Here is an 18,199-nt window from a genome sequence, read left to right as displayed (position 1 = left end):
TGCCTGTACAGGCGTATACTTTAAGAATTTCAGTATATGTTTATCATTTAGCTAGTAATAGAGGTATACAAGAAAGAATCTGTGTAAGGGCCTTCTCTCACTGTGACAGTCTGAGGCCCTGTTCTTAGGCCAATGCCTTTGGCTAAGCAGCAGAGGCAGTCATAAGCTGGGAAGCGAACAGTCACATCCTCACATTCCAAACTAGTCAATATGGGGCTGTTAGGAAGGTGATCCGATCTATCACCTCCAGAGAAAGGGAAGAGCTTAGAAGATGGAAAAGGAAATTTAGTTTGATAGTTTTCTGTCTGGTAAGAACTCACTTATCACTAGACACAGCTGGGAAACCCTTATGTCTTTATAGATATAGTTGTGAAATCCTCACTTCTGTATTGTTTTGTCATTTTAGTTCCCACTTTGCTATTTGTATGGTCTCTGTCTGGTTCTGTGATTGTTTCTGTCTGCTGTATAATTAATTTTGCTGGGTGTAAACTAATTAAGGTGGTGGGATTTAATTGGTTAGCTAATCATGTTACAATATGTTAGGATTGGTTAGGTAAATTTCAATAGAACGATTAGTTAAGGTATAGCTAAGAATATTACTATATAGATTAGGGGCAAACAGGAAGTAAGTTGGGATTCGAAAATAAGGAAAAAGGGACTTGGATTTAATCTTGCTGGAAGTTCACCCCAATAAACATCGAGTTGTTTGCACCTTCGGACTTTAGGTATTGTTGCTCTCTGTTCCATTCTACGCATCCGATGAAGTGAGCTGTAGCCCACAAAAGCTTATGCTCTAATAAATTTGTTAGTCTCTAAGGTGCCACAAGTACTCCTGTTCTTTTTACATGATAACTTGTGTGTTTCTAAATACACAGACATTAAAAACAACGAGGAATCCTTTGGCACCTTAGAGAGACATTATTATTTTGCAAGAATTTCTGGTGATGCTTGGTGGGAAATGGAACCCACCACACTCCATTAATACTATTAAAGGGTAATTTTTTTAATATTATGGATGAGGAATTAGATCAGGGCTAAGCAATCTTTGGCATGCGGCACGCCAGGGTAAGCCCCCTGGCAGGCCGGGCTGGTTTGTTTACCTGCCATGTCTGCAGGTTTGGCGGATTGCAGCTCCCACTGGCCACAGTTCACCGCTCCAGGCCAATGAGGGCTGCAGGAAGTGGCGCGGGCTGAGGGGTGTGCTGGCTGCTGCTTTCCGCAGCTCCCATTGGCCTGGAGCAGTGAACCGTGGCCAGTGGGAGCCGCAATCCGCCGAACCTGAGGATGTGGCAGGTAAACAAACTGGCCTGACCCGCCAGGGGGCTTACCCTGGCGGGCCGTGGGCCAAAAGTTGCCGATCCCTGAATTAAATATACAAAACCAATTATTAATAGGAGCTTCATGCTTAATCCCCAGATGTGACAAAGGAAATTTACTCTCCCCCAAGATTAAGTCTGAAGCAGCAATGAATAATTTCCTTTTACTCTACAGAGCTGCTTTAAAAAAAAGCAGCTTCCAATGATGCTGCAGTTCTTCAGTTTGCATTAGGATTGCATAATACATCCTCTCAAAGCCTATTTGTGGAAAGAGAAGAAGCTTTCACAAACGGATTGCTACCTCCCAGACCGCACAGAGCTCTGCCCATGATGATGTCATTTCCTCCCTGGAACAAACTCGGTGTTAAAATAAACAGTTCTGACTTAAGAGGTCTTGGTTTAATACTCTTTCTGGTCTTCAAGCACAGGATGCAACTTCATACTTACATGTACACTAATAAAAAAAGACTAACAAATCTTGCTTGTAGGGCTTCAAATTTGCTATTAACAAGAATGGCAAAATGCTGACATATATAACAGATATAAATTGCTTACAGAAAGCTGAGACTTCTTCAGTTTAATTGGCCACAAATGTAACATCCAACCATAGAAAAAGATTACAAGAGAGAATGCATAATGAATGAATGATTTAGGGCATAACCATACATGGATATACAACAGGTAATGCTATACTAAGTGCCTTTATTTTGAAGACAACAGCAATAAAGTCGACTGCTCAGAATTTTGCATAGCACTTACCCATAATGTTTTTATTACTTCTATTTTAATAATACAGCAGTCTCTTAAGCAGAAATGAAGCTAAAATATTTCCTCTTCTGTTTGCAATTAATTTTTGGCAAGAAGACAAGAACATAAGATATGTTTAGCAAATACACAATAAAAGATACCTTGCCATCTTACACATGTATTTGCTTAAATCAACTTCAACAGTATTGGTTTAATCTCCCTAATAACCTCACTATTCAGAGATGCAGTGATCTTACACAGAAAAGAGCTTGAATACTAAGCATCTCTCTCTTCCTGGTCCAAGAAGCACACTGCACAATTTAAATGTCAAAATGAATGACTACCACCACTCTATAACTCAGCAGTACAACCCTGTTAGAAAACTTTTTTTTCCTGAGAACGACGGGTTGTTGTTTAATTTTTAGAAAGCTCCTAAACAATATAAAGGATTCATAGTAGTAAAATGAATGTCTTTTTAATTTAGCCAGCTAAAGGAATTTCTCCAGGCTTAAAGCAAACAAAATTTTATCACCTTTTTTTTAAAAAAGTGAGCAAATTTTCAAATCACCTTTCACTATTACTATTTGTTTGCTATTTTACATTTATCTTATCTTGAACCATTAAAATATACTAACTAAATAGTTTTTAGTCATTTTCACTTTCATAGACACAGCACACTAGTATAGTATTGTGTTTGGGTTGGAAACATTGAAAGGGGATCTTTGTTTATTTTAACTAAGGCCCTGCCCCTTCCCAGACAACTGTAGTGGCAGACCCAGAGCCAGCACTATCCCCCACTGAAACAATGGGGTTCTTGAAGTACCAAGGTCTGCTCATGCAGTTATCAATACAGAATAAGGGCCTAATGTTTCTTTTTTAAATTCATAAAAACATTTTTATTGATCTTGGGAAATAAATTATTTTTTACAAATACTACATACAGGGTGAAATTTCAACAAGCAAAGAGAGTTCTGGATCCAAAGCAAATCATTCCACAAAGACAAATGAGGTAAGTGCACACAATGAAAAGAGCCAAGTAACAAAATATGCACTAAAACAAACAACTTTGAATTGAAACAAACAAGTTACTTTCTTTACTATGCAGTTTCCCAAATACAGCTAGATGTGAAGGCATTTCGGGTACTGCTTGCAAAACCCAAAGCTGAGAAGCTCCAAAGAGAAGCTGGCAGAGTTTAAGGTCAAACACTGCGTGCAGACTCACATGATCTAAAACTGAAGCTATCTACCCAGTAAGACCCAATATAACTGTGAGTCTTTATGACTGGGAGTCTTTTCATTTACTTTAATAGAACTGGATTGGATCCGAGGTCAGCAGCATTAGCTACTTCAAAGCTACTTCTGGAAAGGGAGGTAAGAGAAACAAGAAGTCCTAAAAAGGCAACACTAAATGCTCTGAGAAAACAAAGGTTCTATCTTAGAATATCTTTTTCTCCGCCTTTATTAATAACCTGGTCATGGGTGGTTAAAAACGACACAAACACACAAATGTTCTGAAAACACAGTCCCCGTAAAAAAAAAAGTTTTCTTGTTATGTGATTGTGAAGATGTACACAAGTAACTGTACAGATAAGGAAGTGTCTCAATCATACAAAAAAGGGGGAAAAAAAAAAAGAAAGGGTATAAGAAAGGGGACAAAAAAAGTTACTAATGTAAGCTCTTCATTTCAGCTTTAAACGAAAAGGAGCAGAAGACAATTTTTTAACCTGCTTTGTGAATTTCCATATGTAAAAACTAATTTTTTGTGACGTTTTATAGATATTCACAAATTTGGCACAAAGAAAATTTCTAAAAACACCTGGAGCAATGCTGACATCCAACACTGAAAATGTTTTTTCTATTGATAGAGATGAGGTCAAATGAGTTCTACATCCATGACAAAGTGTGCTCACTTGCCCTCTACTTCAAGCAAGCATAAACCTTGATTAGCTCAACTGATGTAAAATCCATCATTGCCCTTATTGACTCCTAGGGTATGTCTACACAGCGACTAAAAAAACCCTGGCTGGTCTGGGTCAGTTGCTTGGGCTCACGGGCTGAAGAGCTGAAAAATCACTGTGTAACATGTTCAGGCTTGAGCTGGAGCCTGAGCTCTGGGAACCTACAAGGATGGAGGGTCCCAGAGCCTGGGCTCCAGCCTGAGACTGAATGTCTACACTGCAATTTCTAAGCCCTGCAGCCTGACCCCAAGTCAGCTGATCCAGGCCAGCCGCAGCCATGACACAGATCTTTTATCTCTGTGTAGATGTACCCTTAAGGGCCAGCACCAGTGCAGCTACACCAATTTCTGGCACCAATTGCTGAATCAGGGCTATTCCTAAGTCTAGATAAGGCCAAAATGGAGAATCATTTCACTTGTAAGGTGTGTTATGCCTTAAATGACGTTTCCCCCACCCCCAAAGTAAAATGTCAAAGAACCAACATTTCCACAATTCATTTACAGCAGAATACTACTTCCATGTCATTGATGGATTTCTGATTGCACCAAAGATCATGTACAAAGATCATGTACACATTAAACCTCTAAAAAAACCAACCACCACACCCATCAATGGTACCCAGGAAACAGTTTTTAAACTGAATAGGGCCTCCAGAGGGAAGATAAGGCCTTAAAGTAGAATTTGCAGTTGAAACCTCACTGGTGCAGAAATACAAAACATGGCATAGATCAAACATTATTCACACTTAACAAGTTATCATTTTCTTGTTTTACAGTCACTCAAACAAATCCAAAGTTGTTGTTAACTACAAAAGCATATAGTAATGTCTATACAGGTCAGAGTGTTTAAACAAACCCAACATGTGGATAAGCAAAGTAGATTTTTCAACAGAAGCGATCACAAGACGAATGGAAGCTTAACTTTGCACAGTGGAATTACCCCCATAAGATTCTGTAACTTAGTATGATAACTTGTGTCATCATAGTATTCTGGCATTGCTGCAAATAGATACGAATTTACAAACAATTGTTTCTATGGTGTGTTTTGCAGGGAAGTGGGAGCCATTGACGGTCTAAAATATGAAGATATAATTTAGAAATATGACCCAGGGTCAGCATGAGTAGATGGGGTCTGGTAAGACTTGCTTAGTTTAGGAAAATAATAGTTACTACATCCTATTTCAAGATATTAGATGTGGCCTGACCAGTGGTCTAGAATAGTATTTCATGTTGCCATGCAAGAGATCCAAGCCTGAAAGCATCGGTCTTCATTCTGCAGGTGAACTGTGCTTTGACATATCTTAAAATGTAGTAGTGTAGAACTTTGCTCAACCACCCTTCGCTGATCAGCAATCTCCATAATTTGCATATAAAAATAGTGGTCCCTCCCAACTTCCCAATGAAGATTTAAAGAGACACAGACAACATTTTCAAACAGCCATGCTGCCAGTCAATTTTTGTATCCACTAGCGTAACAAGTAACCTTTAAGACTTCTGTAACTGAAAAAAAGTAGAAGAAAACACTCTTTCCACACTTCTTTTCTTTTTCTTTGTGCATTTATTTAACACCATTTACACATAATTTCAGTCTATCTGTATAGTCAGTCTTACTACATGACATCCTGAAACTCTGTTCTTATTGTGGTCATCACTGATTATCACTACAAAAGGTTCCCCCCCTTTCCCCCACCTCCGCTCTCCTGCTGGTAATAGCTCACCTGAAGTGATCACTCTCGTTACAGTGTGTATGGTAACACCCATTGTTTCATGTTCTCTATGTATATAAATCTCCCCACTGTATTTTCCACTGAATGCATCCGATGAAGTGAGCTGTAGCTCATGAAAGCTTATGCTCAAATAAATTTGTTAGTCTCTAAGGTGCCACAAGTACTCCTTTTCTTTTTGCAAATACAGACTAACACGGCTGCTACTCTGAAACCAGGAACTTCCTGTGCATCAGTAGGATCACAAAACACTTTATGGGAAAGATCTCCTGACCTGTGCCCTTTTGACTGAGAATCCCAAGCAGGAGAGACTCCATTGCTTCACCAGCTCTTTAGAGTCTGAGGACCTCTTTGGGAATATCATATAGATCATCCCAAACAACAGTCTTCAACCACTTGGGTTGTAGTGAAGTGAGATTAAGAATATAAAAAGATAAAATTAAAACAAAAAAGATCATATGCATAACATCTCTCTTCTTATACTTGGCAAGAGTTGTCCAATTCACATTGTTACACTGAAGGAGCAATGACTGACATTTAAAAGACAATCTTTCTGGTCAACTTGTCCTTTTCTCGCCATCCCTGTTCCCTGTGAGACAGCCTTTTCTTGAAGGCAGTGGTCATCCTTCTTCCCCTCTTCCTTGACTTAAAGCACTGCAATATTCTTCACATTTCTTTTTTATATCCTTGCTTTACTATACCAGTCTCTCCACTGAGGAGAATATTAGTCTGTCTCATGTTTCCTTATGTCATTCACCAGTGTAAGCACTGGACTGAATTACTGTTTTTCTGTACACCTTTCATAAATTAAGAGTTCCCTTGAAGGCTGGTTCTCAAATCCGCTTTTCATATTACTCAAGTAAGTATTCGGCATTTCAAGGGCTTGGCTGTCTTTTGCTCTCACCAAATGATCATGCTTAGGCAAGTCAGTGGTCTTGGCTGGAGGTGTCTACCTGAATCCCCCTTGCTGTCTGGCTTGTAAATGAGTTTAAACAGAAAGTTCATGTAATCCTTCTAGTTCTCTTGATAACTCTACACTGTTTGAAGTATGGATTACTGACTAATACTGACACAGGTCTTTCACACAGCATCAGGAAAAAAATTTAAAATAGTGTAAACAGAACTCTCAGAGTAGTGTTATTTATGTTATAATTTGAAATACATCTGAGGGTCACCCCGTCCCAAAACCACCGAACAAGATTTAGTAATAGTCCGTCACAGTGGTGGTATAATTTACTTACCAGGTGAGACCTGGGGGGAGAGAGAGATGTTACATTGTGATAAAAGGTTATTTAATAGTAACCAAAATAATACAACTGGTTGTCAGAAAACAAACAAACCAATAACATGGATTTTATTTAAACCGAAACAAACAGAATTAGATTCCACCTACGTACAATAACATTAAATAGATGAAGGATATATATAATAAAAAAAAACTTAGAATAATTTGAACATACACACACACACACTATAACTTACTACTAAGTTCACCTAACTAAATATAACCCTCTAAATAAAGAAATATATCTATATCTATCTCTGTATGCAAAGGCTATTATCTTATAGGTTGTTTATTATTATTAATTATTATTATTTTAGTTTAAGGTCCCCCTTTTCCCAAATATCTTTCCCAATATCTAATGCCCAAGCCAGTTTTTGAGCCTCCGGCACTTCTTGTGACTTCCTGAAGAGATGGACTTGACTCCACTGATGTTGCCTACAGGGGTGCACATTAGACCAGATCCACAGGATCTGAAGGACCTTTGGCTCTCCTGTTCCGGATCTCTGGGACAACATAAATCAAAGATAGGAGACAACTGAAGTAAATGATCAAGAACAAACAGGAACGGACGCTCAAGAACACAACATCAAACATGCACTGACTTAGCCAGCTTTAAACCAAAGAGACGCTCTTCTGCACATCTGGCTGTTCTGCTCAACCTCAGTCTGTCCATCCACTCATTCTCAGTTTCTCTCAGTTCTGGTTTCCTTCCGCCCCTTTGGCTGCCCTCTCGCCCTCACTCTCTTTCTTTCCATTTACTCACAGACTCTCTGTTTCTCACCGTCAAACCCTCTCGGGCTCCCCACTGCCTGCCGCTAGCCCTCTTTTCCACCAACTGTCAGTTCCCCTTCCCCAGAGGGGAGGGGCCACCTCCCCTCCATAGAAAAATGACAGTGCAGTCACCCTGAACACACTCTAAATTATATATCTCCATACAGAGTTGAGTCCCTTTACCACATTAACAACAGGAATATGAGATTGTAAAACCACAAAAATTGGCAGGGTGATTCAGGTGTACTACATAAACCATTTTAACTCAATTTTTAAAAAATTGACGAGATTTCATAAGAATGGCCATACTGGGTCAGACCAATGGTCCATCTAGCCTAGTAATCCTGTCTTCCAACAGTGGCCAATTCCAGGTGCTTCAGCAGGAATGAACAGAACAGGGTGACTGAGTGATCCATCCCTGTCGACAAATCCGAGCTTCTGGCAGTTAGAGGCTTAGGAACCCCAGAGCATGGGGCTGCATCCCAGACCATCTTGGCTAATAGCCATTGAGGGACATATCCTCCATTAACTTATCTAATTATTTTTTGAACCATGTCATACTTTCGGCCTTCACAACCTCCTTTGGCAACGAGTTGCACAGGTTGACTGTGCATTGTGTGAGGACATACTTCCTTATGTTTGTTTTAAGCAGGGTGGATTTGATTTAATCAGGAAGACTCGATTTAATCATGGATTTCTACATAAAAGTGCATTCTTGTTGGTTGTTATAAACTTAAAACATATTCCTCACAATGCAGAGATAGATGTAGGTTTCATTTGTAGAAAATACACACTATACATTTTTTAAGTATGTTCCTTTCATCATCTTCAACGCAGCTTCCTCCTGAGAAGGAACACTTCTCATGATGTTGTTTCATTTGAGCAACCAGGCCTTGCATTTCTTTGCTGCACTGTTTGCATTTTGGACGCATGCCTGTCTTACCCACAAGTAGAGGAGCTTCATTAAAATATTCCCAAACTGGGTCTCTTTTACGTCCTGCTGCCATTATAGGTTTTCCCTCCTAGTGAGAGAATGGTATGGTAGATCTCAAATCAATGAAGGCTACACTCAAAAAGACCTCAAGACTTCTGGAATAGGCTGCTCAAACAGTTTCACTTTTGTTTCTACTGCCTGTCCCTCCCATCTCACATTTATCTCTAGACTTCTTCTCCTTGTCCAGATCTATTCCGCCCCCCAATAATCTTCTATTCATTGAACTTTTTGAAAGTCTGAACTTTTAGAGAGAGGTAAAGGATTGACTCTGTGTACACAAATTTGCAGAGGGACAATAGGGTTGAGGTCTGTTATTTCTCACCTCTATTTATTTATTTAAAACCATTTTTGCTGTTAACAAGCATGTTATCTCTAGAGACACAAATTCACAGTCTGAGAACTGCAAAACTAAGCATCTCTGATGGTATCTTCTAAACTGAGCATTGAATCCCATTGGGCAAATAGAAAGATTAATCTAAATAATCTATACAGAAGCCCCTGGAATCCCATAAGATTGGGTCCCTAATCCATGAACTATTGGAACTCATTTACAAAACTTTTCTTAACCATTACATGAATATATTATCTCATACGATAGAATTAGAATTTATAATCCCTATTCCATGATGAGTTATCTTTGAGCTATAATATATCTTAATTAAAACTATTTTTAGATAGGTTTTTTCCTCAAAAAGCATTTTATCAAAAAAAATTGATTTAAATAAAAAAAAATCTGATTTTTTATCCTCCCTGGTTTTAAGCCTGCTACCTATTAATTTCATTGGGTGACCCCTGGTTCTTGTGTTATGTGATGGCGTAAATAACAATTTCTCATTCACTTTCTCCACAACATTCATGATTTCATAGCTCTCTATCATATCTTGGCTAGGTTGACTTTTTTCTAAACTGAAGAAACCCACTCTTTTTAATCTCTCCTCATATGGAAGATGTTCCATATCCCTATTCATTTTTGTTGCCTTCCTCTATACATTTTCCAATTCTAATTTCAAGTTGACAGTGTCCCTTTCATGGCAGAATACCATAGTAAGGTCTCAAGACTTCATTGTGTATTTTCAAAATACCCTACTATAGAACATTTACTTCTTGTCTCCCAGGGAGAACAAATTACTGTTTTATAATGCCCACAAGTGTGCTAGACAATTCACAGAAAACACATAAAAGACCAGGTCTGCCATGGCTCAAGTATTTCACAATCAAAACTAATCTATACATGGCTCGAGCCTCAATTTAACAAAATCAGTTCAGGAGACAATTCAGTTAAAATCAGAACAGCCCCTGGGGTGGCCATTCTTATTCCAGATTGAGTCCCTATTATCAATTTTACTTAGGTTGTTAAGTGTGTGCGGGTACATGTGTAAATATTCGGGGGGCAAGGGTTTGCTCCAATTTAACTACACTGTTTTTTAATTGATTTCTTTAAAACCAGCACTCAAACTGTATGTCTACAAAAGGCCTAAGGATGTGTTCCTACAAAGTGAATCGTGTAAGCTCCTTTTCACACTCACATAGAGTCCCACAAAAGTCTTTGCTGCAGTAATGGACCTCTTAATTCACAATAATTTGCCCACACACTAAGCTATGGAACACCATACTTCATGGTTTGGTATTCTCCATACATATCTGTAATACCAAGTATGATCCTTCCACTGCACTACTGAACCTCTGACACCACATAAGTTACCTAATATTTGGTCCAGCCCTAAAGTAATTCCTGTCCCAAGATACAGAGGCTATGCTAAGTCCCTGTGTATCTATGTTAAGCATTCCCATTAGAAGCCCTGAGGAACTGTCCCAAGTGACTGTCCTGAATGTGCTTACCTCTAGTGGAGAGATGTGAAAAGCATATGGTTTTAAAGGTGGCAAGAACAGTTTGCTGTCGCAGCATAATGTGTATCTTCAAAGAGTGAGGGTCATTTTAGTTTATTATTTTTTAAATCCTCTATTGGGGATTATACCCAGTCCTTGTTTTATTTTATTAGGTCTTTTTCACCTCTGCCTATTAAGGTTTTAAATCCATTGTCTATGTTCATTAATCAAGAATCATGCCAATTTTACTCTGTTACTGCTATGCTAAGGAGGACACCTAAACATTTTAAACTGGGGAATAGGACAGTAACTATATGGAGAAAACTGAGGTGAGTGTGAAGGGGGAAAAAAGACATTTTCCCTTTTAATCAGTCTGAGAGGGTTTCACATTTATTAGACACCTACAAACCAGAGACAGAAGGGTACGTGTACACTGAAATAAAAGACCCGTGGCAGAGCTGACTCGAGCTTGCGGGGCTCAGGCTGAGAGGCTATAATTGTTGTGTAGATGTCAGGACTTGGGCTGGAGCCTGGACTTTGGGAGCCTAAGCCCTTGTGGGGTCCAGAGCTCTGGCTCCAGACTGAGTCCAAATGTCTATACAGCTATTTTACAGCCTCGCAGCCCAAGCCCCGTGAGCCTGAGTCAGCTGACCTGGGCCAACCATGGGTGTTTAATTACTCTGTAGATGTACCTTAAGCCTCCTAGCAGGATGTTGCCCCAGGATAATATGGCATTCAGTTCTTTGTATCAGCCTTTTATAGGTGTCTAGTGAAATTTGCAAGCCCCGCTACGAAGAGCATGAAGAGTTTGGTTTGCATTGACTATTTATCTTCAAAGCATCGCCCATTATATCTCTGTTTGTGGGTGGATACCACAAACAAGGTGAAAGATTTTAGCCCATCTGAAAAACAAATCTGCTGTTCCATTTCATTCTCCTTCCTTAAGCAAAGAACTAGATTGATCATCAAATATGTTCAAAAGTGACCTAGATTGATCATCAAATATGTTCAAAAGTGACCCCAGATTCAAGATTGGGCATCTTTCAAAAATACATGATTTTGCTCAACCGGAAGTTAACGACTTAATGCAGGAATCACTTGGTGAAATCCTATGGCCTGTGTTCTGCAGGAGATCAGATTAGATTACCACATTGGTCCCGGTCACCCTTAAATAAAGTAAACTAGAGCATAGATTTTACCAGGTTTTTTTTTTGTTTTTTTGTTTTTTTTTTAAAAAACATGCTCTCTCTCTCTCATTCTCTAATTTATTGCTAATACATAACATGTCCATTTCAACAGACCTTAATTTGCAATCTTTCCTGTCATCAAAATCTACATACTGCGTTCACATTGATCTTTCCAATGCATGAACTGATGAGATACCAAATTACAGGACCTAAAAACATTAGGAGATGATGTCTGCTTGACCAGTGTACCCTACTAAAAAAAAGTAGTCTACTTCCTCACCGCTGGCAGTAGTGATTCTGAATCAAATCCAAGAGTCAATATAATCTGAATGTGCAGTGTCACCAAAAAGTTGATTTTAATCAGTGGTGCTGGAGCTAGGGGCTTTAAGTAGTAATAACAAACACCAATACATGTTTTCCATCGGCAGCACTCCCACTATAAAAATTGTTTCAGCACCCCTGGTTTTAATACTAGAGGTCTTTCTACCTTGTATGTCTCAGCAGAAGGTTTTAAGGAATTGGACAACATTTTTAGAAACTATGATGATAGCTGAACACCACAGTCCAATGTAAAATAATAAATAAAAATAATTTTAAAAATAACCATGGCCACATACCTAGAGTACTGATTGTTCAACTACGCTGAAATGGTACTATGTCTGATATGTGAAAGCTATAAGCAGAATTTACTTAAAAAATCAGCAGTATGAATCTTGGAGCCTGACTTATCGACAATGAAGAGTCAAGGTGACTAATGCCTCTTCCTGTGAAATCCAGGAGGTTTATATCTCTGTCTCTTCACTCCATTAGCATAACCTAACTGTCCACTACCTCCTTATCCCTACAGAAGAACAGAAACAGAGGATGAAAATCCATGTATCTCCTAAACTGCAATTCTTTAGATAGCATGTGGAGTAAAACAAAAGCCATCTGATTATAATGAAGTCAGTGTGACATGCTGAGCCAGTGAAAATATATTAGAAGGTAATTGTTCAAGCAAACATACAATGGAGATTATGAATATTAGTCTTAAACAGAGGTGTATCCATATTGGGAAGGAACAAGGTAAGAAGTGGTGGCAGTGTGCATGATAAGGAAACGTCCACAGTGCTAGATACACCGATGCTATCGCTTCCTCTTCCTGAGTCTTTTTACTTTCAGGTCAGAAAAGGGGCACAGCAGACCAAGTGGGAAAGATGCTGCTGGAAAGGATCCTCAGCGACGGTCACCCCAGCTCCCTCACTTCCTGGCTGCCCAGCGCTGCAGAGCCGCTGGCGGGCTGGCCAAGGGGCTGCATGAAGGACAATCGCGGCCCCCAGCCAGCCACTGAGATGGGGGGAGCCAGGAGGAAGCGGACAGCTGCGAACAGCACGAACTGTCCGCTCACCCCTTCCCCCCAGACCCCCCTCGGAACCCCCCCCACTTGCCAGGGGCCGCCCCGCCTCCCTCAGCACCCGGCCCCCCTCTTCCAGGGGCCTGCCGCCACCCTTTTCATTCATTCATTCATTCCCCCGCCCGCCCCGGGCGGACGAGGAGGCGAGTGCCCGCTGCCGGGGCCTCTCTCCCCGCCACCCGCTCCCCGGCCGCAGCGCGCTGGGCAGGTGCGGCCAGCCCGGTCCTTACCTTTGTGTAGAGCTCGGTGGCTGCCATCGCGCTGCCGCCCTCGGCTCCCGGGCGCGGCTCGGCGGCCCGGCGCAGCCGCTCCCTGCCCCGCCCTGCCCCCGGCTGGCGGCCCGGGGTGCGGCGCAGCGCGGGGCCCGCGGCGGCTGTGGAGGGGATGCTCAGAGCGCCGGCCCGGCTCGGCTCGCCATGTTGTTAGTTACCTGTCATGCGGGGATGGGGCGCGGGCTGCTCCGCTCTGTGCATTGTGGGTAGGAGGGATGGGACGGGAGCAGACAGACAGACGGCTGCAGGCTCCACAGCGACGGGGGGCCAAGCCAGGGAGCAGCCAGCTGCGGTACTGGGGAGAGGGCTGTAGCTTGAGAGGAATAAGCTGCGGTAGAAGGAAGAAGCCGGACATTCAAGCTAAAGGATGAGCAGTGGAAACAAGGAGTAATCTTGCTTTTTCTAATTTTGTCCAGGTCAGGGTCTTCCCCCCTTCCTTTATAGGGGGGGAATTGCCCCTGCCCACTGTGTGTAAAACGTGACCACTCTCTTAGATGTCAGTGTGCCCTCTTTCTCTACTCCCCTTCCCATCCATCCGTCAGCTGGGGGGGGGGGGGGCGGAAGAGATCAGAACCAGCCCCTCTGACTGCCTAACCACCAGGTTAGAAAGAGGGAGAGACTCCCTCAGTCCAACCTCGCAATCTGGAGAGGATAGGTAGACACCGCTACGACCTAGTGAGTGAAAGAAAAGGACGACTTGTGGCACCTTAAAGACTAACAAATTTATTTAAGCACAAGCTTTCGTGAGCTACAGCTCACTTCACTGGATGCATTCAGTGGAAAATACAGTGGGGAGATTTATATACACAGAGAATATGAAACGATGGGTGTTATCATACACACTATAACGAGAATGATCACTTAAGGTGAGCTATTACCAGCAGGAGGGGCGGGGGGGGGGGACCTTTTGTAGGGATAATCAAAGTGGGCCATTTCCAGCAGTTGACAAGAACGTCTGAGGAACAGTGGGGAGTGGGGGTGGGGAAACAGTTTTACTTTGTGTAATGACCCCATTGGTCAAACTGGACAGTCTCTACATAAAAGAATAAATGGACACAAATCAGACGTCAAGAATTATAACATTCAAAAACCAGTTGGAGAACACTTCAATCTCTTTGGTCACTGGATTACAGACCTAAAAGTTGCAATTCTTCAACAAAAAAACTTCAAAAACAGACTCCAAGGAGAGACGGCTGAATTGGAATTAATGTGCAAACTGGATACAATTAACTTAGGCTTGAATAGAGACTGGGAGTGGATGGGTCATTACACAAAGTAAAACTATTCCCCCTCCCCCTCCGCACCACCCCCCACTGTTCCTCAGATGTTCTTGTCAACTGCTGGAAATGGCCCACCTTGATTATCACTTGATTATGGCCCAGGACCTTTGATCATCATGTGCTACTGATGTTGGAAGGGGGCCAAAAGAAGCTGAGGAATGGGGGAGAGGGGGAATTACCATATTTTATTATGCTAATTCAGCAGGAAGTTGTAGCTGTTTAGCTAAGAGTATAGTCAAAGGAATATATTCAACTCTGTCAATTTTTCTTTTTTGATTAACCATTATCATCCAGTTCCTAGGAAACAGGTTGCCATTATCAGCACTGGCATCTCAGGGAGAAGCTATGGATTGAAAGGGCATGAACTACCTTCTTATACCTGCCAATTAATCTTCCAGTTCAAGATTCAGGCTTTTTGGCAGAGAAGTTTACACAGCTGCTTCTCATATCTGTTCTGTGGATAAACAGAAAATGTACTTTAGGACTGTCAAACACCATTCATAAGCAATAAACCTTACAAGTTAGCTTAAAATTAGACTGAAAAAAACACGCTGTGATCATTGTCCTTTCCCTCCTAGTATTTCCTATGGGCCTCTTCTTGCCTATTTACCCTATATTCTTCACTGAATTCCTCACTCCCTTGGAGCCTGTGTCTTCCTGACCACATGACAGGAATGACCACTGCCCTCTGGTTATTCCTATTCTCTGTCACCATTGCCCACACACTTGTATCCTCTCTCTGATACTTTCATCTTTTGCTCCTTCTGGGTACATGAACTTACTGATCTTTATTTTTTAAAAGGGACCTGAATTTGCTGTCTGTGCACTTGCTCAGGTATACATCTATCTTGTTTCTTTGGGATGATCTGTACGTTAAATGCAATCCAAAATTCTACTTTCAGGAGCTTGATTGAACAGTGGATTATTGTACCAGCCATTCACAGTTGGAGCCCAGGATTCAATTGTAATTACAAATACAAAATATTTGTGTGTACCCAAAAACACACTAGTGGTTGGGCACAATTCCATCTGAACTGGGATTTCAAGATTGTTAAAGATCAGGATTTAGAGGCAGTGACAGTTTTTAGGAACAGCATGCCTGTAATATACCTAGGTGCAGTCAGTCACTTGGTTACTTAGTCAGAATTAACACAACTATGACAGGGTTCTCATATACACTATTTTATACTGGATTTCAAATCAAAGCAGAGACAATGTTGAGAAAGTTATCTTCCAGACATTTAGAATAGGAAAATACTGTAGAAGTAGAATTTTTTTCCAAAGATTAAAAAGAGCATTACCCAGTCATTTAAAGCTCTCTTGTGTATACCCATTTTGTAATCTGGTTCAACTGTTGAAGAGAAATTCTGCTCCAACTTTAGCCCTATATAATTCTCTTTGAGCCATTAGGCCCAGATCCTGGTGTGCAGGGTAGCTTTCTTTGTGCCATACTATAACTTTTGGATTCTTTAGATGGCCACAGGACCACTGCAGGATAGGGGGAGTCATCCAATGGCATTGAATCAATACATGCTGCAGGCATAGGTGGCACGGAATGGCTTGTCTTGTCTACCCCTGCTGATGGACTGGGCCCTTAGAGTCACTGGTAGTTTAACTTGGAACAGCTTCTCGGCTATGTCTACACTACAGACCTTACAGTGGCACAGCTGTACCAGTGCAGCTGTAAGGTCTCCTGTGTAGCTGCTCAATGCTGAAAGGAGAAAGCCCTCCTATCAGCATAATTAAACCACCCCCAATGAGCAGCAGTAGCTATATCAGTGAAAGAGTGTCTTTGTTGCTTCTGCAGAGTTGACTATGTGTTAGTCCAGGCCCACAATGTAACGTAGGTTATGTCCACACCAGCACTTTTGCTGGTAAAACTTCTGTTGGTCAGGGGTGTGAAAAAACACCCCCCTGACTTACGTAAGTTTCACCGACAAAAATGCTGGTGTGGACATAGCCTACGTTACATTATGGGCCTGGACTGACACATAGTCAACTCTGCAGAAGAAACAAAAAGCAGAGGCTACATCCCTCCCCCTCTCCTTCCCAAAATATTAAACTCGTCATGAATTCTAAGAATCTGTGCTATAGTCTCTAGTTGTGGGAAATAAGCAACAACAGCTTCTGTCTCACTGAGTACCCACATGCCAGTCATAGTTAAAAGCCTCTCTGACTACTAACTAGAGGATGGAGGGGGTTTTACCATAGGAGACAGGCAGTAAGAGACGTGCTTTTATATCTCTCTCTCACTCTTCAGGCAGAGATACCCATAGGATATGTTGAGCAGTCTGTACTAAGTTTTGGGTTTCTGTGAGCTTTCAGAAAATAGACGTTTAAGCTACATCGTGGAATATCCCAGCCTTTTCAAAGCTTGTCTTGATTCTGCTATGTATGTTCTAATAGGAATTTATCACATTTTTTTATTTTAGGTACTTGGTTTCTATTTAAGCAAAAGTGCCAATAGCTGACAGTACCTCTTTGAGCTTATAGAAATACTATCCTAGAGTACTGACCGAATCTTCACAAATCTGCTCCATTCTGAAGTGTTGGACACTATTTTCTTAATGTTCGTTTCTCTCAAATCCAGCTAAAAACAACTATAATGGGAATTCTCTTTCACAATAAAGAAGAGCCTGTATTCTAGACAGGTTAGACTTCTGCCTCCATATCATCAAACTCACTCCACGTCACCAGGATTCTCCACTGGTGGTTATTTCACAGAGGAAGTGTGATGGACATCTTAGGAGTATGCAGTAGAAAGGCACAGTAATGTCTACAGCTGAACAACTACACAGGAGCAAAGTTTTAAAGGAAACACCAGTTACCTTTAGGCTACATAAAGATTTAAAACAGGCCACTAAAGGTAGTTTTTATTTGCTAAGTTATGAAATAGCGATGTATTTAAAAAACCTGGAAATAAAAACGTTCACAAGACTCAAGTCCTTCATCCAGCTTCTAGAAAATGCATTGCAAGTCTCCATGCCACACTATTTTGCTACCGGAGTTAAAAATAACTCCTGAAAATCTCTGCTTTTAGTTAGGTTGGGACAGAGCCCAAAGCAACGACAGCAACAAAAAATGCTCCATATTCCATTGTAAGCCAGATTCAAATAAAGGAACATACACATTTAAGTTTGGTAGACGTTTGTTTTTTTCAAAATGAATAAACAAATCTCAGTGCATACTGTGAATATGCAACTTTACACAAGGGTGTAGATCAAAACAAAAGTTGTTTCTGGAGTAAGCAACTGAACATATATTTAGTGCTTAGATTAGCTTTCCGTAGGACGAATCATGCACCTTTCAACATCCAGGGAGAAGGCTCAAGCTGCAGTCACAGACATCCTTTGCCAAATGAAAGCCTCAGCTGGAAAACTGCATGGTGGAGCTCTATTTAAATATCAAGTAAAATTGCAGCATGAGTTCACCCTTTTATGGAGTGG

The 18,199-nt window shown here is 41.0% G+C and overlaps 1 protein-coding gene across 1 annotated transcript in view; it reads right to left on the bottom strand.

Annotated features, from left to right (window-relative positions):
• MYO5A (myosin VA) overlaps positions 1–13,458 on the bottom strand; it is a 207,123-nt gene extending 193,665 nt beyond the window's left edge. The window contains exon 1 of the mRNA XM_077829326.1: positions 13,432–13,458. Within this exon, the coding sequence (XP_077685452.1) occupies positions 13,432–13,458 (27 nt within the window). The remainder of the gene's footprint in view (positions 1–13,431) is intronic.
• Positions 13,459–18,199: the final 4,741 nt, after the last annotated feature.

The sequence above is a fragment of the Eretmochelys imbricata genome, chromosome 10 (genome assembly GCF_965152235.1).
Source record: "Eretmochelys imbricata isolate rEreImb1 chromosome 10, rEreImb1.hap1, whole genome shotgun sequence".
Lineage (NCBI taxonomy): Eukaryota > Metazoa > Chordata > Testudines > Cheloniidae > Eretmochelys > Eretmochelys imbricata.
The sequence above is the reverse complement of the archived record's forward strand: the minus strand, read 5'-3'. Positions and strand labels throughout refer to the sequence as shown.